This window comes from Panthera pardus, unplaced genomic scaffold (genome assembly GCF_024362965.1).
Source record: "Panthera pardus isolate Hobbes unplaced genomic scaffold, ASM2436296v1 HiC_scaffold_11, whole genome shotgun sequence".
NCBI lineage: Eukaryota > Metazoa > Chordata > Mammalia > Carnivora > Felidae > Panthera > Panthera pardus.
Genome location: NW_026526666.1, coordinates 81,740,472 through 81,762,653, shown reverse-complemented (window position 1 = coordinate 81,762,653; position 22,182 = coordinate 81,740,472). Strand labels below are relative to the sequence as shown.

The 22,182-nt window shown below is 47.4% G+C and overlaps 1 protein-coding gene across 4 annotated transcripts; it reads right to left on the bottom strand.

Moving 5' to 3' along the window:
- Positions 1 to 1,162: 1,162 nt before the first annotated feature.
- Positions 1,163 to 22,030, bottom strand: AK2 (adenylate kinase 2). 4 transcript variants are annotated; one of them, XM_019429917.2, is made up of 7 exons: positions 21,865 to 22,026; positions 13,177 to 13,302; positions 10,870 to 10,980; positions 10,645 to 10,739; positions 5,459 to 5,531; positions 4,102 to 4,297; positions 1,163 to 2,054 (listed from the first exon to the last, which is right to left on the bottom strand). In XM_019429917.2, the coding sequence occupies exons 1-7, from the start codon at positions 21,961 to 21,963 to the stop codon at positions 2,050 to 2,052; spliced, it is 705 nt and encodes a 234-aa protein (XP_019285462.1). In that variant the 5' UTR covers positions 21,964 to 22,026; the 3' UTR covers positions 1,163 to 2,049. The 4 variants fall into 4 exon arrangements, with proteins under 4 accessions (XP_019285462.1, XP_053753918.1, XP_019285461.1 ...); XM_053897943.1 differs by lacking the exon at positions 1,163 to 2,054 and adding an exon at positions 2,076 to 3,323 and having other exon boundaries at positions 21,865 to 22,028; XM_019429916.2 differs by lacking the exon at positions 1,163 to 2,054 and having other exon boundaries at positions 3,931 to 4,297; positions 21,865 to 22,027.
- Between the last annotated feature and the right edge of the window lie 152 nt (positions 22,031 to 22,182).

The window sequence follows — 22,182 nt, the reverse complement described above, 5'->3', positions numbered from 1 at the left end:
GGGATGTGGTGAAGTGGAGGGAGGAGCTGGCTCAGGAAGCAGGATTTAGTATGCCTGTGACCACTCTGGATCTCTCTGGAACAAGAAAGCCTGAAGAATGGCGGTGTTTCCAGCACAGCTTCCTCTGATTTGGGGAACAGCAGTCACTTCTCAGAAACCTCACTAGCAAGGATGTGTGGGCTGGTTAAGCTTCCGACTCTTGATTTTGGCTCAGGTCACAATCTTGCAGTTCGTGAGCTCGAGCCCTGTGATGGACTCTGTGCTGACACCACAGTGCAGCCTGCTTGGGATCCTTTCTCTCTGCCCCTCCCAGCTCATGCTCTCTCTTTCTCAAAAACAAATAAACTTCGAAAGAATGAATGAAAGAAAGAAAGAAAGAAAGAAAGAAAGAAAGAAAGAAAGAAAGAAAAAGAGAGAGAAAGAAAGAAAAGAAAGAGAGAGAGAAAGAAAGGAAGAAAGAAAAAAAAGAAAGAAAGAAAAAAAGAAAGAAAGAAGAAAGAAAAAGAAAGAAAGAAAAGAAAGAAACCTCACTGGCAAAGGCAGCCCTTCCAAAGAGCATGAAAGCTTCATTTTGGCACTTTTGCTGAGGAAGAAATGGATTTACAAAGAAGCAACCAGGAGTGTTAAAGAGGCAGCCGAAGAGGCAGCCAAAAATCTGGCTAGGAATGAGAAGCACTGGCTTTCTAGGCTGTGGACAACTGTCCACTCAACAATTATCTAGCCCGGCATGAAGCAGATATTTTTGTATCTATTCGGATCCAACTAACATTTATCAAGAGTATGCTGTGTGCCAGCCACCAAGCACAAAGCTTCTTTTTATAAACTTCATTTAATGCCAACAAGTCTGAGAAGGTGGCATCACGCCTCTCTTTTTTCAGACAAGGAAACAGGAGCAGAGTAAATGATTGGCCGGGATTCACTGCACATCCTCTGAGCTCCAGGCACAGCGCCGTCTCCACTAAGCCAAGCTGCCCTGTCCTCCGGTGCAAGAAAAGCCTGCATCTGAACTGAGGCTCAAGAGGGTGCGGCTCATCCTAAGAGCACACACTTGGACCTCCCTGTTTCCTGACTTCTAGTGACAAGAAGGTGCTTCCAAGCAAGATTCAGAATTCAATGCCATCTTTCTAGCCCAGATCCTCTCAAAAAATGCCACAACATGGGATACAAATTTTTAACATACTTTATTGATTTAGTGGCCAAACAAGGCAGCATTTGGTCAGTTAAGAAAGGCACCTCATTGAAAATAATACATCACAGTGCTGACGAGTGATCCCAGTCACAGGATTTGAGGATGGTAAGGACAGTCTTTGGATGATGTTGCTTAGGACACTTGTTCATTTATTAACAAGAGTCCCTTCACACGTTGTGGATGGAAGATGGCAAGAGTGTAGGGATGCTGGGTGGCTGCCGAGAGCTGACCCGTGAGAACGGGTGGCCTGGTAAACAGTGGTGCACTCTCAAGGAGGGAGACCAGCCCTGCCTTCCCCACAACTGCAGTAAACTTGATTGGCTGAGGACACCGCCCCCATGAACCCCATACCCCCCCCCCATCTCTTTCCCATGTGGAGATGATCTTTTGATCTCATGGTGCAGGGAACCAGGGTCAGGGTCAACAGTCAAACCCTGTCTGTTCCAAGCTTTAGGAGAGACAGAACAGTTTGATTTCCTGCACTCTTAGGCTGGCAGCCCATGAGGTTCTGAGATAAAAGTTGAGGTCTTAGGGCATTGGCTTTAAAAAATATTGTCACGAATCCACAGTAAATCAAACTTCAATTTCTTAGAAACAATACTGCACTTCCCTATTTCTACTTACACACTCTAATCAGTTTAATTTCCCCCTTCCTCTGTACTCTTCCAGACTCCTCTATTATGTGTCAAGGAGACGGCCTCACTACCACATTGCCACTCTTTGTTACTCCTTTTGGGCCCTCACCACTCTTCCCTCTCCATCCTCACCCTGACCACCCCTCCCCTCCGCCCAGCACCTAAGAGCAGGGATCACGCCGCGGGGTGATGAGCAGTGGTGCAGTCTCGCCTGGCCTTCTGTTACTAGGCTGAAACAGAGAGGAAACAAGAGAGAACAAAATGGGTTTTTAAAAACCAAGTAAATATCAGGGAAGGCTGGCATGCATGCCCCAGCAACCAAATGCATCAAACACTGGACATTTCTCTGTCAGGAGAAAGCTCTCATGCCTGCCGAGGTTAAGGCTCTGTAATTAAAGGAAGCAAAACTCTAAATCCTAACCACCCCCAAAAGGGCATATGTGTCCCACAGGATCTAGTTTCATCAGCAGCCCAAATATGCACATGTGAATGTATACGGATGGGTGACAAATATTTGAGCAAGGATCATGCACATCCAATTAGCAAACATTCAAAGACCTCAACTTTGAGGCTGAGTGCCTGCAACTGTCCCCAGTGAAAGGGGAATCAACTCCAAGGCCTATGAGGCCACCCTCACCCAGAGGACTCCAGGCCCCTGCAGACACAGCTCATAGTTTTGGTTTCACTCCTCTTCCTTGAAGTCATATGCTTCCCAGAAATGCCCCGTGACAGACTAGGTTTCTGTTCTGAATGGGTGGGGTTAGGTGACAGCCAGGGAAACAAGGCAGAGCACAGCTAGCAGGCACTCACTTGAACCAGACAAAAGGGAAGCAAGATGGCCACATACCCATGCCCAGCTTCCAGATGGACAGGGGACAAGCCCTCTGACAGTTCCACAGACAGCAGGAGACTCAGGTCAGATGGGGACGGGGACTCTAGAGCCCAATGCACCAAGTCGGCAGATTATGCTGGGGCAGGTGGCATTATATACTGGACCTGCCCCTGGTTTTCCAATGGCTTTTCCAGAGGCCACTGTTTTGTGGCCCCTAACAGTCTATTTCATCTGTCTGCCACAAATCAAACCAGAGCTCAAGAGGCACAGCATGGACCTCAGGAAATGCTTGATAGCTGAGAAGCTGAAGTTAGGAATACAAGTCGGTTACTGTCATAGGTGGTCTTATTTTTGGGTGATCTTTTCTTGGGGAGTTGGTGGCTACCACCATCATGAAGTCAGGGGTGAAGGATTAGATCTGGAGGGGAGAGAGTTTGAGTTTAAAAGGGACACATCTGATTTGGGTTTCATATCCTGGAGAGACTAGGTTTGAGTAAATTCTAATAAAAACGAGGCCAAGAATAGATCACCTCCAAATTACTGTTTTGTTCATACTTGGAAACCGAGGCGAACATTAAAAATGAAAACAAACAAACCTACCCTGGTCTCTCTTTGGGAAGTGAACTGGCTGTTCTCAGATGCCCAGCCTGGATGTTCAGAAGACAGTCTGAATTCAAAAGGACCATCTGCTTGGTTTCATTCTTTGGCAACAACTCACTTTTCAAACACAGGTCCCAAATGATCCCTACTTTACAGCACTGTGATGCAGATCACAAAAATATTCCGACTTGGCTTGGACCTTTCTATGGTGATATCTTTTCCCAGTAATTTCTGGAATCTGTAACGTAAATGCCTTTTGCCTCCCATTTAGGGACAAAATTAACGATCCACAGCCACACACTGACTCAGGTGGCTTTCCACTGTGGGGCTAGAAAGCAAGTGGAACTGTCCGCCAACAATCTGCCATCAGGAACTTTGGCCCGGCAGTACTTTACGTGATCCCAGACTTCCACTCAGTTACTGGAGATGGAATAAATACCATGAGGTTTTAGAACTGGGGTGCCTGGTAGAGACCTGACTTAAGTTACTTTGGTTAAAAAAAAAAAAAATCAAGAGTATGGCTAAAGCAGCAAACAGCTGATAAAGCAACTTTGTCTGTATCTTAGAAAGAAAGAAGAGTGTCCACGTACTTAAAATCAACACACACACACACACACACACACACACACACACACACACGACAGATGAGATGAGAGTTGCACACACACTAAAGATACATCAGGCAAGTGCTTTTTTAATCAATACATCAGATGGTATTCTTTCTGGCCTGAGGAAGCTTCCCTCTGCCTGCTCTGCAACCCCCACCACACCCTCAACAGGGATAGGAAGAAGACAGAAACTCCTTTTTTGGACCCAACGTTAGATAAACATAACCAAGTCTTTACATGTGGCTTTGGAGAAGGCCGCTAGGATGCTGGCGAACACGACATCGGGGGTCTGGGTGGCGTCGATGGTAGAGTGGATCCCTCGTTTACTGTAATACGCCACCAGTGGGGTGGTCTGAGTGTGGTAGGCCTCCAGGCGAATTTTCAAGGCCTTCTCATTATCATCTGATCGGCGGACCAAGGGTTCCCCAGTGATCTGAGAACAGGAAGAGGGCAATGAAAGTCTGGGACTGTTAGCAAGGTTTCCTTCTCTGATGCCGGATGCCGATTTGCGATGCTGTCTGATCCCCAAGTCCATCAGAGAGAAAGACAGACAATCTAGATTCCCCCCCACTAGAGAACTATAAAGAACTTTGCTACTCCTGGCAAGCCGGTTCCAGGAACAGATCAACCCGTCCAGAGAAGTTGGGGAGCCTGAGACAGCAAGCATGAGGAAAGGGGTTTGAGGGAGCAAGACGGGCAAGGCCTATCTCTCACAGCTTCTGCTTAGGCTGTTCACCCTCAAGAAAAATGCTTCCAGGATCAGAAGTGGCAAGTCAGAGGCCCCTGGGACCAGGAGAATACGCAATTGTAACTTCAGTCACCAAAGTGGTTGGTGTTTTTACTAGGGTGTTGGCCATCACCATTCTGAGAGTGGCAGGTGAAGCGAGAAGAGCTCTGAATGGCAGAATTCCCAACCCTGTGAAATGTGACTAAGCTGACGTTATGGCTTTGAAACCTGTATGACCTGACAAACTTGTCTCAAGTGACAAAGGCAAACCCAGAAAATTCTTCCTACTGCATGTTCTAAAACAGACAAAATGGACTATTTACGGCAAATGTTACTGAGAACACAGACGAGACCCTCCCTTTTACATCTTTAAGCAACTAAAGACTGTCATAAGAACTCAGCAACGTTAATCCAGCCAAAATAGTCTGATTCTGTAGGATACAGCAGAGTCACCAGAAGAAGACATTCTTCTGAGGTAGGACCAGTCAACACATTTCTCTTCAGTACTGTTCTCCCAGCTTGGCTCTACTTCTAGGCTTCCAAGCAGCCTTCTCCTGAGATTAGTCGACCATTTAGGCCACCAAGATGCCAGAGAGGGGCTGCTCTGGACAAAAGACAGGTATAAACTGGGCACTGTGAAGTAGCCGGTGCTGGTATCTACCTCAAACAATAAACCATCTGGAGAGGCGCTGTCTAGATAGATGAGCCACAGCCCATGTGATTTACGTAGTAGTGATACTTTGCATGGTTAAGTTATTAATATTGGTAGGAGTAAAAGGATGATGGAAAGAACAAAGAACAACAACAGAAAGAAAGGAAGAGAGGGGAAGGAAAGAAAAGGCAATTTCCTGCCCTGAGTTTACATACATCATCTTTCATGGGTTCCTTTGGGGGGTTGAATTCCTCGTGGTAGGAACGGCCACTCAGGGGGTGAATCAGCCTGAAAGACAGCAGATGAACATGAGTCAGGTTGCCTGAAAGTATCCCCGCACCCCAGAGGTCTCCAAGTTGACAAGCAGTGACAGAGAAGCCAGATGTGAGGACTTGTGCCCAGCACAGAACCCAGCTGTAGGCATCGCTTGCTTGGGAAGGTAACGGGGCTTCCAGGAGAGCTTACACCGTAAGGAGTTACGTTTTCTACTCTGACCTAACATGGTCATTGAGTGTCTGGCTGCCGAGGATGGCCTAAGTGCCTAACTCATCAGGAACTCGGTGCTGGTCTCACACAGCCATTCATTCTATTCGCCCAACAAACATTTATTTGCTAAGTGCTTAGTCTGGTTTAGGCCTCACGCTGAATCCAGGGCTACAGAGCAGCGAGTCAAGATCCCTGACCACAAGCACTGCTTACTTTAGTGGGAGAGACAATGGGGAAAAAAACTAAAGTACACACGATAATCCTTTAATCGAGATTTGTGCAAAGTGCTATGGGAGGACAGAGGACAGAGAACCTAACCGTATTTTCTATCGTAGTTGGTTATAAAAAGCAGGTAGGTGCAACAGGAACAACGTGTCCTGTAGGTGCAAACACCACTAGTCGGTGCAGCACACCTCCAGCATCGTGTAGATAAAAGGCAACCCAAGCATCAGAGCGCAGTACGAATACTGGCACCAGGAGACACACAGACTCGACCAGTCACGGGGTGCCCAAGAATAAGCATTTATTTGGCACTGAAAATCAAGCTGGTCACTCCATCTGTACCATGTTCCTGACCAGGAGTGGCTACGCCACAGGAGCCCAAGAACCTCAGAAGGGAAGAAGGCAGGCCAAACACTGCTTGGCAGCCAGCACCTATCTGGTTCCCCAATTTTGTGCCAACCAAGACTTCCTTATTTAACTGATGGCTGCTCTCCTTGTGAAGGCCTGCTAAACCAGAACTTCCCAACGTTTTTCACCTCTTGGCAAGTGCAGAAAAAAATATACAGTACTTGGGTGCCTGCCCCTCCGGAAGAATCCAGGCCTGCCCAGCCACTCTGATGGCTGAGGGGATTGATATCTCACCACATCAGCTGAGTTGGGAAGGTAAGTCTGAGTCAGACTATCAAAGCCTGGGCAGACACCTTTGTAAAATGTAATAGTGAATTTTAACGACAGCACACTTTTGAAGGGCCAAGTGGTCCATTTACAACATTGGCGGGGGCAAGGTGAGGCTGAGTGAAGAAGGTCTACTGAGTGGCCTGGATGTGCTATCATGTGACAGGAGGTCCGGCCCTCTTTCACTGGAGTCGCTGGAGAGGTTCCCTGCTGCCTCCACTGGGGAATGGCATCCATTGGGAGACCCAGGGAGAGGCCACTGGTATCAGCTACAGCTTTCCCTTTGGGAAGGGCTGCAGGCATGAGACGTGGACCGTGATTCTTCACCTTCTGGAAAGCACAAGGCACACAGCAGCCAGGCTGCAGCACACACGACTCTTTTCCTCCCCACGTGCCTACATCTCTATTCTTACTTGGACTCCCCCAGCCCTCCAGTTACATACAACACTCTGTTCCTTCCCTGCACATGGACTTCACTTTAAGGGGAATGCATGGCTTATTCCCCAGAGGGGAAATGAAAGAAAGTCCAAGTTCTGGAGGAGCCTGGGTGGCTCAGACGATTGAGCATCCGACTTTGGCTCAGGTCATGATCTCACGGTCCGTGAGTTCAAGCCCTGCGTTGGGCTCTGTGCTGACAGCTTGAAGCCTAGAGCCTGCTTCAGATTCTGTGTCTCCCTCTCTCTCTGACCCTCCCCCGTTCATGCTCTGTCTCTTTCTGCCTCAAAAATAAACATTAAAAAAAAATTTAGGGGCGCCTGGGTGGCGCAGTGGGTTAAGCGTCCGACTTCAGCCAGGTCACGATCTCGCGGTCCGTGAGTTCGAGCCCCGCGTCAGGCTCTGGGCTGATGGCTCGGAGCCTGGAGCCTGTTTCTGATTCTGTGTCTCCCTCTCTCTCTGCCCCTCCCCCGTTCATGCTCTGTCTCTGTCCCAAAAAAAATAAATAAAAAACGTTGAAAAAAAAAAATTAAAAAAAAAAAAAAATTAAAAAAAAAAAAAAAAAAAAAAAAGAAAGTCCAAGTTCTCAAAGTGGGGTTGGTCTCAGGACCAACCAAAACAGCTCTAAGAGCCACTGAGCCTGACCTAGAGGTGGGGGTGGCACTGTGGAGGGGATCAAGGCTGGGATTCTAGAGCCACTGCTGCCTTGAGTGTGACACTTCAGATGCCTGTTTTCTCATCCACAAAATGGGGATGGCTTGAGACATCAGGAGAGCCAACTGGTAGAATAATCAGGATACTAGAGAGCCAACACTGAATAAGTTAAAACCAAATCCACCAACCATACATATTCAAGAAATAAAGTATTGATTCATAAAATTGTCAGAAGTGAGGTCAGAGCTAATCAAAAAGATATTTACAGTGGGGTCCTTATGTCACATTTAAATAAGGGCTGTATTTAACAGACTAGATCCTGACTTTTTTTCCTTCCAACCATCAGTGTAGCAGACTAGGAGGCAGAAAGCAGGCTTTTAGTGCTAGTTCTGCCACTGATCCAGAGTGAACTTAAAAGAAAACGCCTTTACATTCTGGCCTGGCCTGTCCCCTCCTCTGTGAGGGAGTGGGTCACATCACAACATTCACCCCCAAACTGAGAGACTGAGTCTTCTTCATCCTCTACAACAATCCTGTAGTTTATTCAGAATCTCTGTTCCCCACCAGCCAACCCCAGTTGAAAGTTTCTGTAACTTCACGTGTGGATCAGAATCAGGTTCCTAGGCGGGTCTTGTCCATTTCTCCTTTCCCCCAATTTAGCCTGTATGCGAGGGCCAAACTAATGTTCTTACAATGCTGTTTCTGCCACACCTCACAGCTTAAGAACAACTCACGGGGGCGTCTGGGTTGCTCAGCCGGTTGAGCATCTGAATTTGGCTCAGGTCATGATCTCGTGGTTTGAGAGTTCGAGCCCTACACTGGGCTCATTGCTGTCAGCGCAGAGCCTGCTTTAGATCCTGTCTCCCTCTCTGCCTCTCTTCCACTTGCACTCGCTCTCTCTCAAACAAATAAAAACAAACACAACAACAAAAAAACCCAACCAACATCCCAAGACTCCTGATGCATCTACCTCTTCTTCACTTTGGCAAACCTTCCCCAGTCAAGCCCTATCCTGCCTTTCTAATAGCGCTCACTCTACGACTCAGCCCGCCAGATCATTCCTCCAACTCTGGACAGACATTCTGCCACTAGCCCCGTTCTCCCGCAACCTATACTCATTCCTGCCTCTACTCCCTTCCCAGAAAGCCCCACTGAAATCCTCTCTACCCAGGAAGGTCAAGTTGACACTATGAAGCCCTTCCTCCCTGCTCCCAGGCTCGCTCCTTAGGACTACCCACTGTGCTAAACAGCTCGGGTTCCATGTATGGCTTATAGACTCTCTGAGGTCAGGGATGGGCATATTGTTCTTCTGTACCCTTGCCTGGTCCCCTGCCCCTGAGTCTAGTACTGTGCCGCACACAGAGCAGGCACTCAGGAAGCTGGGCCGATTGAAGCAAAGGACCCCACGGTCAACTGCTAACATCTGCTTTGTACATGAGGGCCCCCAGCCCTGGTAATGTGTCTTCCTATCAACCTTACCACTTGTAGGCCTGCATCAACTTTGTCTACTCTGTGCCAGTGGGGATGCAAAAACCCAAAAGTTCCTGCACTGAAGGCGCCTATGGAATAGCTAGAAACGTGAAACCTAGACATTTGGATAGAAAATTAATATAAGGTGGATCCCACCATATCTAATAAAGCCTCTCAGGAAAACACCTGTAACACTCACTCTGCTGTCTGTTTACATGTCTGCCTCTCTCCATGAAGATACAGACTGCAGACGCATGGAAAAAATGTCCAACCTCATTAGGAAATCAAAGCCATAAAATTTACAAGAAAGCATTTTCCCTCGAATTAAACCCCAACATTTACATGTACTATGATGGTCACAGCATCAATTTAATAGTAGACATCTAGAAAAACCACAACTGTACAACAATAAGGAGACAATTAAGTAAATGATGGCTCATCTACTGTGAAATACCGTGCAGCAGTTAAAAATAATGGTTACGGATGTCTGGTTCAAGTTGGTAGGCTGACCATCTTCCTGAGACTCCGATAAAATGACAAGGGATATAAAAGCCATAGCCCACAATAAAGATGAGAATGGGAGGTCTATTAGTGGCTGAGAGCTTCCCACATATTTCTAGAAGGCGAGAAGCAGGTGGCAGAGTGGACAGTGAAATAGGGTAGAGGAAACTGTAGCCTAAAGCAGTGGCGACCTTTCAGAGCAAATGTGTTCAGAAACAGAAACATTTCTCTGTTCAATATTGAGAACGAGTACTTTAAAGATTTATTCTTTTTTTTTTTCTTTTTAAGTAAACTCTGCACCCAATGGGGGGCTTGAACCGAGAACTGCATGCTCTACCAACTGAGCCAGCCAGGTGCCCCAAGAAACAAGTACTTTAAAACAAAACATGTAACAAAGAAATAGTGCCTTTGGCTGAGACGGCTGTACCAGGAGCAAAATGTTCCTCCATTTCCTAAACTTTGCATAGGTGGTCGTATTATTTTCACAATTAACACAAAGCCTACAGCCAGGTATGGCAACTTCCAATGGAAAGCAGATTTCAAAGAGCCCTGAAATGGAAGTAACCATGTAAGGAGTGTAGTATTTTGGAAGCACCTACTGTAAGCAAGGCTCTGAACTGTGCACCTCGTGGTATGCAAAATGCACCACGGTTCCTCGCAGCAGATGGTATTAACCCCACTCTATGTAGGAGGAACCAGCCATGGAGAGGCTAGGAAACTTGCCTAGGGCCGGAGTGAAAAGGTGACAGGACTGAGACACTGTCTGATTTCAAATACCTTGCTCTTCTTTCCACATATCCCCATCCCACGCCACCACATCAGTGGATGTCACCAAACAAGACCAATGCATGTTAAGATGGCATTAAGCTGCATGGCTGGGGTCCGGTAAGAGCAGCTCTGGTGGTCTGACGAAGTTCTGAGGAGGCAGGACCAGAAGGGACCTTCAGAGGACAAATACCTTCCTGTGATTCTTCGGATGAGCAGAGAGTCTGGGATGCTGAATTCAACCACCGAGTCAAGCTTCTCTTTCCTCTTCTCCATGAGGCTGTCAAGCTGTAAGAGAGTATGTGGCCCACCTAAGCTACCAGAGCTTGATTGGAGCCATTTCCCTCAAAGGAATTAACAGATAAAGGGCCAAGCCTTCATCTTCATGCAACGGTGACACAAAATGCAAGGCACCCACCATTTCTGCCTGCCTCACAGTCCGAGGGAAGCCATCTAGAAGAAAACCATTTTTGCACTGAGGGGTCTCCAAATTCTTCTCAATGAGCTCCACTACCATTTCGTCGCTCACCTGGAAGTCAAGAACAAGACAGCCATGGGTTGAAATCTGTTAATTACATGACATGAGCCCATCTCCAGGCCCACTAGTTTGTGTCTATACAACCTGATTACTAAACAGCATATTCTTGTGGCCCCAGAGAAGCAAAAATCTGAGCAAATGTGGAATGGCTCCATTTGGAAAATTCAGTTTCGTGATTTTTGTGGCTGCCATATACACATTCTCTTCCCTTGAGATTTTCCTGTATAATCTGGGTGAAGAAGAGGATCCCACTCGCTGTCACCTGAACAGAAGCACTCCATGTGTTAGGCCCTGAGGCCCTCTCCAGACATTAATCAGAATCCTTTCCATCTGGGGCGCCCGGGTGGCTAAGTTGGATAAACGTCTGACTCTTGCCTTCGGCTCAGGCCATGAGCTCACAGTTCATGAGTTCGAGCCCTGCTGCGGGCTCTGAGCTGACAGCGCAGAGCCTGCTTGGGGTTTTCTCTCTGCCCCTCCCCCACTCACATATTCTCTCCCCCCCCCTCCCAAAATAAATAAACTTAAAAAAAAGGAAAAAGAATCCTTTCCATCAGACAATAGCTCATCAGCAAGCAGTTGTCCTCAAAGCACAAAAAAGGTGAGGGCTTATGGCTGAGTGCTCACCTGAGGAGGGTGTTGACCAAAATGCACAAAGGCACTAACCTTCCATTTCACAGTTCTCATTAGGCTAACAGTTAAGTGGGCCAGGCCATCCTGGACATGAGGTAACAAAGAAGGTCACTGAACTGGCAAGACTGGGTCAGAATCAAGGAAGTGAGGCTCCAGCCCAACAGACTTGTAAGCCTCTCTAAAAGCCCCAGTGAGGACCCCTCCCAGCTTTTGAAAACTGGTTTTCCTTCTGAGCTTTCATAGAAAGAGAAGTTCTCTACTAGTATACAGTGAAGCCTGCCCATCTTGGTAGCTAATGCTCTTATCTCCCGGGACCAGCTGTGAACTTGGGGACAAAGTACAAGCTGTGTGACTAAGTAAACGCTGGAGATAAGTAATCTCATGGCGATATCCCAATTTTTTCTCAGTACAAGATCTTCTGCCAAGACCCAAAGTCCAACATATTCGGCTTTCTAGCTTAACTCAAGGTTTCACAAACATGAAAGGAAAGAGCTAGAAGTAAAGGGGCAGGTGGGCAGGCAGGGCACCACCGGATATGGCTACCGAATCTCAAAGCCTACTAGGAGGTATCTCAGGGATAAAGGCAAAACCCAGCGCCTTCCCTAACGAACATTCTAAGATATGAAAAGACCAGAGGGCCAAGGATGAAATGACTTTTTTAAAAAAATGTCTATTTATTTATTTGTTTTGATAGAGGGAGAGAGAGAGCACATGTGCAGGGGTGGTGGGATGGTATATCTCAAGCAGGCTCCACGCTGTCAGCGAAGAGCCGGACGTGGGGGCTCGATCTCACAAACTGTGAGATCGTGACCTGAGCCAAAATCGAGTCAGACGCTTAACCAACGTCACCCAGGTGCTCCACAAAATGACTTCTGAAGGTGATTCCCAGAGGCCAGGTCCCAGAATAACTCAGTTCCAACTAATCTATGGCACTAATCAAAGAAGATTTAGTAGATAATAGTTTGTAATTGTCCAATTAGATCAACGGGACTAAAAACCTAAGAAAATGCTATTATATCCTCCAAGTAGGAAAAATTACTTCTGTTAATCGCCAAGCAACTCCTCTGTTAGAGACACAGGAACACAAAGCCGCAAAAATAGAGTTAAAACACTCTGTGGTTTCCCGTGTCCTCTCTTGGATACATGCTTGAGCTCTGGCCTAAGGATGGCAGTTTAATTTCTGGCTCTAAAACTTGGGGGTATTATAAAATGCGTCAGCACAAAGGAACCTCAAGAATATGGTGAATAAAATGCATGCCACAAATTCAGAATGAACCAAGAAACTCGCTCCTCTAAACATTCATACAGTGTGCCGGTTTGTTAAAACACCCCACAGCACAGGGCTGTCCGATAGAACGTTCTACAGTGATGGAAACGTTCTACACCTGTGCTGGCTAACGAACGTCTGAAGTGTGGAGAGTGAGACGAGAAACTGAATTTTCAGGTAAATTAAGCCTAAATTAATCTCCATGGTCACATGTGGCCGGGGGCCACCAAATCAGGCAGCGCAGAGCTAGACGCAGGAATATCAACCTTCACTGGGACCACCGAACCTACCAGTTTCCCGGCATCCATAGTTGCCTTCAGCTTTTTTCCCAGTTCTGAGCCAGAAGCCACCATGGCCCTCAGCATGTCCCCAGTAGCCAAATGGCAGACACAGAAGTTTTCAGCCAATTTCGGTGCCTGTGGAGGGGAAGACAAAGCCCAAGACAGGGTTAACACTGCAGGCCGTGGCATCAGACTGCCTGGGTGTGAACCTGGCCCTGTCACTCACTGGGTGTGTGAACTCCGGCAAATGCTGACTTCCTTACCTACAATGGGGATAAGAGCACCTTATACTATACGTAACATACGATTAGAGGGTTATAGGAATTATATGACGTAAGGCACGTAAAGCACTTAGAATTGCAACTGGCACACAAGAAGCTGTCATAAATATTAGCTACTGCCACTAATTCCACTAGACCCACACTACTGACACAAAGGCCTCAGTTCATAAATGGGAAGAATAAAAACAGCAGTACCAGTCCTTCAGGACACGCGAAGTTTATTTTTACTTATTTTTTAAATTTCCTTTAATGTTTATTTATTAAACGAAAAAATTTTTTTAATGTTTTATTTTTGAGAGAGAGAGAGAGAGACACACACACAGAGTGTAAGTGGGAGAGGGGCAGAGGGAGAGGGAGACCCAGAATGTGAAGTGGGCTCCAGGCTCTGAGCGATCAGCACAGGGCCTGACGCGGGGCTCAAACCCATGAACCATGAGATCATGACCTCAGCTGAAGTCAGATGCTTAACTGAGCGAGCCACCCAGGTGCCCCAATTTTTATTTTATTTTTCAAAGATTTTATTTGTAAGTAATCTCTATATCCAATTGCAGAGAATTGCACACTCTACCAATTGAGCCAGCCAGGCACCCTGGCTGCTGTGAAGTTTAAAGGAGTTCATGTATGTAAAGCACTCAGCACAATGCCTGGCATATAATGTGTTGAATGAGTATTTGCCAAAGGAATGAATGTGTGAATGTCAAGTACTGTGGCCACGGGCCTGGGAGGCAGCTGGGGCAGGGTGGAGTGCAGGTCTCCCCCAGGCAGATCTGGCTTTTCTCCTTTACTGTTACTAACCTCCCAGGGGCTCAGTTTCCTCATCTGTTTAAAATGCAGGCAAAAAGGCCCCATTTCAGAAAGTAGCTCTGAGGATCAGACAGGATGCATAAGAAGAGCATTTGGCAAACAGTACACACTTACATAGTAGTTTTAGGAGACAGGATAGCCTTTTGTTTTTTTTTTTTGTTTGTTTTTTTTAACGTTTATTTATTTTTGAGACAGAGAGAGACAGAGCATGAATGGGGGAGGGGCAGAGAGAGAGGGAGACACAGAATTGGAAGCAGGCTCCAGGCTCTGAGCCATCAGCCCAGAGCCTGATGCGGGGCTTGAACTCACGGACCGTGAGATCGTGACCTGAGCTGAAGTCGGACACTTAACCGACTGAGCCACCCAGGCGCCCCCAGGATAGCCTTTTGGTTAAGAGCTTGGGATTCAGGGGCGCCTGGGTGGCTCAGTCAGTCAAGCGTCCAACTTTGGCTCAGGTCATGATCTTGCGGTTCGCGGGTTCAAGCCCTGCATTAGCTCTGTGCTGACAGCTCACAGCCTGGAGCCTGCTTCAGATTCTGTGTCTCACTCTCCCTCTGCCCCTCCCTCGCTCACACGGTCTCTCTCTGTCTCTCAAAAATGAATAAACGTTAAAAACAAAAAGGCTTGGGATTCAGAGTCAACATACCTGGGTTTCAGGCACTGATGGCATGTAACTCGAGAAAAATGGTATTACCTTGCTAAGTTTCAAATTTCCTCTAAGTTAAATGGAAACAGTAGTTGTACCTCCATCACTGGGTTGATGGGATCAAATGGCATATGCACATAGTAAGTACTCAACTAGCTGGTACTGTAACCCCTGCCCAAATTCCATGTTCGTTCATACAAAAAGAAAACACTGATGCCTCTTCCAAGAACCCTGCTGGCAGCCAGGAAAACAAGAGATACGGACCCTGTCTTCTATGAGCTCCTGGCTGGGTGGACAATATGTCAGAATAAAGACGAGAACTGGAAGCAACTCTGGACAGTCCAATGTTGGTTGTAGTGGCACCCCCCCCCCCCCCCCCCCGCAGAACTTACAAGGAATAGAATCAGTTCGAGAAGCTTAACACTTAGCTTTCTGGTTCAACTCTTTTATAAAATAAGTATGGCTGGATTCTTACTCAAACCAGTTCACTGGGAGTTTTCTTGTGATTCATGGACTGATTCAGTTCAAGCAAAGAAACAACTTCATAGCAAAATGGAGTCCAGCTGAAGAAGGCATTAAAAACTACCCTTCAGAAAACCAATGAGGGTCAGGACCCTCTGGCAGTGGAAAACCTGGTCCTCCAGGCTGGCGTGGTGGCCGCAGACCCAGAGAACTGAGCTTTTCTGCCAATCTTTTCCGTGGTTGTTGAAATTAACTTGGGGGAACATTTTGGAGATCGGGCTTGTTCAAGGCGAAAGGCTGATGAAAACACCAGAGAAGAGCTGTAATCACAGAACCTGTTCTATTTTTATCCCCCCCCCCCCCCCCCCCAACTGCGGGATTCTTTATGTGCTGTTCCAGAGGACTGGATTCTACAGCTGTGGCTGTGTGGGAGAACACTCCACGAGGGAAGACACAAGTGAGGCAGAAGAATAACTCCTTCATTCTCTGCTGGCTGCACGGGAGTCAGTGTGGTTGCAAAGAGCATGGACTGTGGAATCAGTCGGATTTACAAAGGGATCCTGGCTAAGGCACTCAACAGCTGTGTGACCTCGGGCCAGTTACTTAACTTCTCAGCATCGGTTTCCTCACCAGTCAAATGGGGATGTCTGCTGCATTGGGCAGTTGTGAGGATAAAATGAAAGAAGCACCGAAAACATTAGACACACAGTAGGCATTCAATAAATAAAAGACCTCTCTCCATAGTCGTTCCCTTTTGCATTACTCTTTACTTGCGAATGACAGAAGCAGCCTGATGAAATAACTGAATTATATGCCCCTCAACTTCAAGCTTATGCTTTAGAGTACTGCTTCCACTCTGAATCACCTGGGGGTGCTGCTAAAAGGCAGATTCTGATTATATAGGGTAGGACCTAAGCATCTGCATTTTTTTAAATGTTTATTTTTTGAGAGCGAGACAGAGCACGAGCGGGAGAGGGGCAGAGAGAGAGAGGGAGACACAGAATCCGAAGCAGGTTCGAGGCTCTCGGCTGTCAGCACATAGTCTGACACAGGGCTGGAACTCACAAACTGCGAGAATCATGACCTGAGCCAAAGTTGGAGGCTTAACCGACTGAGCCACCCAGGCGCCCCGTTGAGCATCTGCATTTTTTTTTTTAATTTTTTTAACGTTTATTTATTTTTGAGACAGAGCATGAATGGGGGAGGGTCAGAGAGAGAGGGAGGCACAGAATCCGAAACAGGCTCCAGGCTCTGAGCGGTCAGCAGAGCCCGACGCGGGGCTCGAACTCACGGACCGCGAGATCATGACCTGAGCTGAAGTCGGACGCTTAACCGACTGAGCCACCCAGGCGCCCTGCATCTGCATTTTTAAGAAGCTTGCAGGCCTGGCTGTGCTGTTGGCCCCTGGACCACATTTGCTGCTGAAGCCCTGAGACACTTGTGTCTCACTGGCCATGGACCAAGAAATAGGCTCATCACCTCTGCGAGAACCCCGCTGGGGAGGGGGTAGGCTTCCAGGGTGCATGGATAAGAAGGGCTAAAACCACTAGGGAGACAGCATGGCGGTTTAATGTTCTCTGTTTCCAGTGTCTTATCACAGTCATCTGGGGCACACGCTAAAATTACCAAGGCAGGCCCACCCTTAAAGTTAACGGCTGACTGGTTCTCAGGCACAACCCTGGGATTCCCACGCACCCTTTGAGAAGCCCTGGGGCAGTGGCACAAGATGGGGTTTTTGGTGGTACAGATCTGGGCTGGAAACTAGGATCTACAATCTCCTCATTGTATCCCCTTGAACAAGTTATGCAGCCTTCTTAAGGCCTCAGTTTCTTCATCACTAGAGTGCAAATAGTATCTATTTTCAGAGCTGTTATGGGGATTTAATAAAAATGATGTATACAAAAGCATTCAGCATAGTGCTTGATACTTAGTGAAATAAAGGGGAAACTATCAGTTGCTGAGATCTGATTTAATCTCAAACCCACATGTTTTCTCACCTTGAAATTATCTTTCTGCCTGCAGTCTTTCCCACTCCCAGGTCTAGTGCTCCTGAATAAGCCGTTGTAATCATCTCCTAAAATACTACTGGGCATGGCCCCCAGCCCCCCAACACACACACACATTCAGATGCCTTCCATGTCTCCTCAGTGCCACAGCGGAAAAGCTACAAATATTTTAGCCTAGCACTCAGTGTCCTCCACAATAAACGTCCTAATCCTCCCAAGCTCTTCAAATTTACCTCTACAGTCCCCTGTCTGTATGTCCAGCACCACTGTAAACAGCGGCTCTATGTATGACACCCGAATACATAACACAAGCATCTCTGAGGACCTTGGCTCTTCTCTGTGCAGGAACGCCCTCTCTCTTTCCTCCAGTGGTCTAAGCTCTATCCTTCCCTGCAGGCAAATTCTGAGCATATTTCTGCCACCAAAAGTACTCCCAACTATCCCTTCTTCCTCTGATGAGGACTCATATCAACATTAGCTAACTCTGAGTGTTTGCAACACGCCAAGAGATTTTTCCATGCGTTGTTCTACTGTATTTAGTATGTGTAATACACAACAAACCCATGAGGAAGAAACTGTTTTTATCTGCATTTTATAAATGAAATTCAGAGGCTAAACTGCCCACCACCACAGCAGAGCGGGCAAGCCCCAGCTCTTACCCATGACACTATGTGGCCTTATTAGAAAATAACAGTAACAACCCACAGAGCCTTAGTGGCTGTCCTGGGGGAAAATATGTGTGTGTGTGTGTGTGTGTGTGTGTGTGTGTGTGTGTCTGTCTGGAAGGGAGCACAAGGACTTCACCATTATGTTTCCTGTTATGGATGTAGGCTACACAAATGTAATTGTGAAAATTCATACTGAAAATTCAGTAGGCTGCTCACTTATAGTATTTGTACCTTTCTCCATGTATATTATACTTCAATAAAAAGTTTTTTGAAAAGCACAGACACCTGTGTTTGAATCTCAGCTCTGCCTCTTAACTTACCATGTAACCTCAGGCCGGTAATTCTCCGAGACTATTTTCTCATCTATAAACTGGGGATAGTATTACCAACGTCACTAAGTGGGTAAGAGGAAGAATGGAATATTCTCAACAAATTATGGTTCTTGAACTACCCTAGCGTTTGTGACCCTGAACTACCCTAGCGTTTATCAGGGTCACTCACCCGATACTTCCCACGTGGTACTTTGTACTAGTATGCATTGTTTGCATGCGTGTTTATCTCTGCCTCGACACCTAGATTCACAGCAACAGTGCAAGATGGTGACTCTGCTCAAGAATCCGTCATGAGTTCAAATGCTGCCTTTGCTACTTCTTTATAGATATCCTGGGAGTAAGATACAGCTTATGGGCCTCAGTTTATCAGTAAAAGGCATGGATAACAACAGGACCTACCTCCTAGGGTTGTAGGATTAAATCAGATAACACACGTAACTTCTTTGACTCGGGGCCTGTCAGAGAACCAGGCAAAGGGGGACTGTTTTAGCATATTGTACCCTCTTGGGGCAAGGGCTGCTCTCTGCATCTCCAGCACCAAAACCATCAAACACCACATGCACAGGGTAGGAGAAAAATCGAACCCAGGGCAGGAGGCAGCAACAGAAAGAGCAGGAGCTTTGGAGCCATTTGGACGCAGGACCTGCCAATTAGTTCCTAGGTAAACTAGAGGACTGTCTCTCGGAACTTCCGGTTCTCTAACTGTAAAAAGGGAACAAGAGCGTGGGTCCTAGAGAGGTGTTGTGTCACTGCACGGACACAGCTGACGGAGCCTGACCTGCACAATGGCAGCTGACTGCTTGCACGTGCCCGGCCATGAAGAACGGGTATAAGTTGGACACATGGAAAAAAACTGTGCACAGGGGCAGGCAGAGAAAACAGGAAACACACCCTGGTTATGAGATCTGGGAGCTGCTTTAAAATACTTTGTGAAGACGGGGCGCCTGGGTGGTTCAGTCAGTTAAGCGTCTGACTTCGGCTCAGGTCATGATCTCACGGTTCGCGGGTTCGAGCAGCTCTGTGCTGGCAGCTCGGAGCCTGGAGCCTGCTTCGGATTCTGCGTCTCCCTCTCTCTCTGCCTCTCCCCCTCTTGTGCTCTTTGTCTCTCTCTCTCAAAAATAAATAAACGTTAAAAAAACATTTTTTTTAATAATAAAATACTTTGTGCAGAGAAGTGGATGGAGAAGGAATGGCCACCAGCTGATGGTTGCTGGGGCTGGATAATGGATACATGGGGACCCACTATGCCACCTCTTCTTTTGGGTATTCAAACTCTTCATTAAAAAAAAGTTAGGATGTATCTGTAGGCTAAATGCTGCTGCCACTTTGCACAACCTCTGATTTGTGAACACTGTTGTTTTTTTCAACTCCATAAAGCTACCACCACCAGTATTCCTATACTTCCACCCATGAAAAGAAAGGTGTACAGATGTTAAAGAACTTGTGTTTCCTCAAGTCCCAAATACCTCTCCTCTACTTCCACAAAGCCTTCTCTGACCAACGCCCCAACATACGCACACCCTTATAAATCAGCTCATAAGTATAAAATTCTTCAAGACTTCCTGAATACGTTACCCTTTACACTGAAATACATCCGAGCTGGGGGGAAGGGAAACGTGGTATTAAGACGAAGGAGGGGCACCTGGGTGGCTGAGTCGGTTAAGTGTCTGACTTCAGCTTAGGTCACGATGTCACGGTTTGTGAGTTCGAGCCCGTGTCGGGGTCTGTGCGGACAGCTCAGAGCCTGGAGCCTGCTTCAGATTCTGTCTCCCTTGCGCTCTCTCTCTCTCTCAAAAATAAACATTAAAAAAAAAAAAAAGATGAGGGAGTCAATAATTATTGAACACCTACGATGTGCCAGGTGATCATCTAGGCACCTGGGGGTGCTTTACACATGTGTATTAATAATAATCTTCCAACATCCTTGTCAACTTTTTGGTCTACGTGAGTAAGGACCCTATCAGTCTTGTTCACTGCTCCACCTTCAATGTTTGGTGTTCATGAAATGTTTAAGTTAGATAGATATCGCCATTTTTCAGGTGAGAACATTTAGGCTCACAAGTTACCCAGCTTGCTAGACTGTAAAACCCTCGTCTCAGCACTGGGATGGGTTGCTCATTACGCAACTACCGAAATTATTAACTTCCATATGAACTAAGAAAAAAGAATTGGTGCATTTGAGCTACCCTGTTTATACTCAAGTCACTCACAGCAAAAGTCTGCAGAGTCTGGACTTGCGGACTCAGAGTCTAGGCAGCAGTTTCCCTAATAATGAATGGTGGTGGCAACAGGAAAGAGGAGACTTCAAAGTTACCGAGGACAAGAGGATTAGGGAACAGTAAGTTCCAAGGATCAATCAGCCCCAGCTATAGAGAGAAAAGGAAAAGTGGTTTGTTCTTGACCTAGTGCCCAGAGTCAAAAAGCATTTATCAGGAATGAGCTGAATCTTCCAGCCTTCCTTTCTCATCACCCACATTAATCTATGTCCTTCATCCATTTCCAACACCATCAAGTGCCAGAGGGGTCCCAAGAATGAGTAAAACGAGATCTTTTCAAGCGCTAGGAAAAGTGGGCACAGAGCTGTCCCCAGAGCACCATTCACTTAGGCGCTCAGACTTTCAGGAATTCCCTCTTTAGAATCTAAGAACAAGCAAGAACTTGTGGCCTGGGGGGCAATGCCAGGGACCTTGGGCAGGAAGGGGACATTGGTAATCCAACCTATGGGCTTCCAAATCTTAAACGAGATCATAAATCCCAACCCTGATTTTTGGATCCATTAGAGCCCACATACCAAGTGAGGACCCACAGTCTGCTAAGGCAGCAGGTAACTTTAGACTCCAATCTATCCTAGAGCCCCATGGTGCCTGAGGTTCCAGACTGCAGGAAGTCAATTTTGCTATTTTCAGAAAGCGACCTGACCTCTCTGGGCTTGTTTTCTTACCTGTACATTGAAGTACCTTCTCCCATTCCCCCAACTTAACTGGCTCAGGCAGGTCATACCTCACTTCTCTCAGTGCTCCTAATCAGCACAGGCCAGCTCCCACTCTGCCCCACGTGCTGGAGATGCTCCTCCGCCTAGTCATTAATCATTACAAGCAAGGTTCCCCTACCCGGGGTGCCTGGAACATAACCCTGGACAATCCACTCCCCACATCGCAGGGAATCTGGGGTCCCTGACTCCGCTCAGATGTAATCACGATGCCTCAACTCAAGGCTCACCCTACCGCTCAAAGCCTCTCAGCTTCTAACCCTGTAAAGGATCTAAATCAGTCCTTTGATCCCCCAACATGACACCTCAAGCCTAGGTGCCTCCAGAACTCTAATTCCAACTCAGACTTCCCCGACCTCCAATTGCACCCTCTCCCAAAGGCCTTACCAACACCCCCACCCCCTCCCCAGGCCTAGAGCCACGGTCCCGCTCCAGGGCGATCCGGACCTCGGCCGTCCTGACCTTGGAGTTCCACCGGCTCCATTGCCAAGCCCGGCCCTGCAGCTCACCTGGGTACCCTTGCCGGCTCCGGGCGGTCCCAGCAGCACGGCCCGTATGCCTTTAGGGCACTCTGGGGCCGGTTCGGCCGCGGGAACGTTGGGAGCCATGGCCGCCGAGCCTCTCACCGTTCAACCCGCCAGCACACACCTCGCAGGTCCAGCGCTTCCAGCCTAGCGCGCCGCGCACGCCACGCACGGTCCGCTCGCGCTAACACTGGTCCGTCTCCACGTCCGTCAAGTCGCTCCGCCCGCCCCGGAGCGCGACGGACACTTCAACTCACCAACCGTGTGGCGATACTGGGGAAGGCTGCTTTTAATTGGACAAAA

Coding starts and splice junctions, on each gene's coding strand:
- AK2 (XM_053897943.1), bottom strand. CDS start 21,963: ATGGCTCCCAACGTTCCCGCGGCCGAACCGGCCCCAGAGTGCCCTAAA. Junction 4,298..5,458: donor AGGAACCCATGAAAGATGAT/GTATGTAAACTC, acceptor TCCTGTTCTCAG/ATCACTGGGGAACCCTTGGT. Junction 3,324..4,101: donor GGCCTTCTCCAAAGCCACAT/GTAAAGACTTGG, acceptor TTTTGAATTCAG/ACTGTCTTCTGAACATCCAG.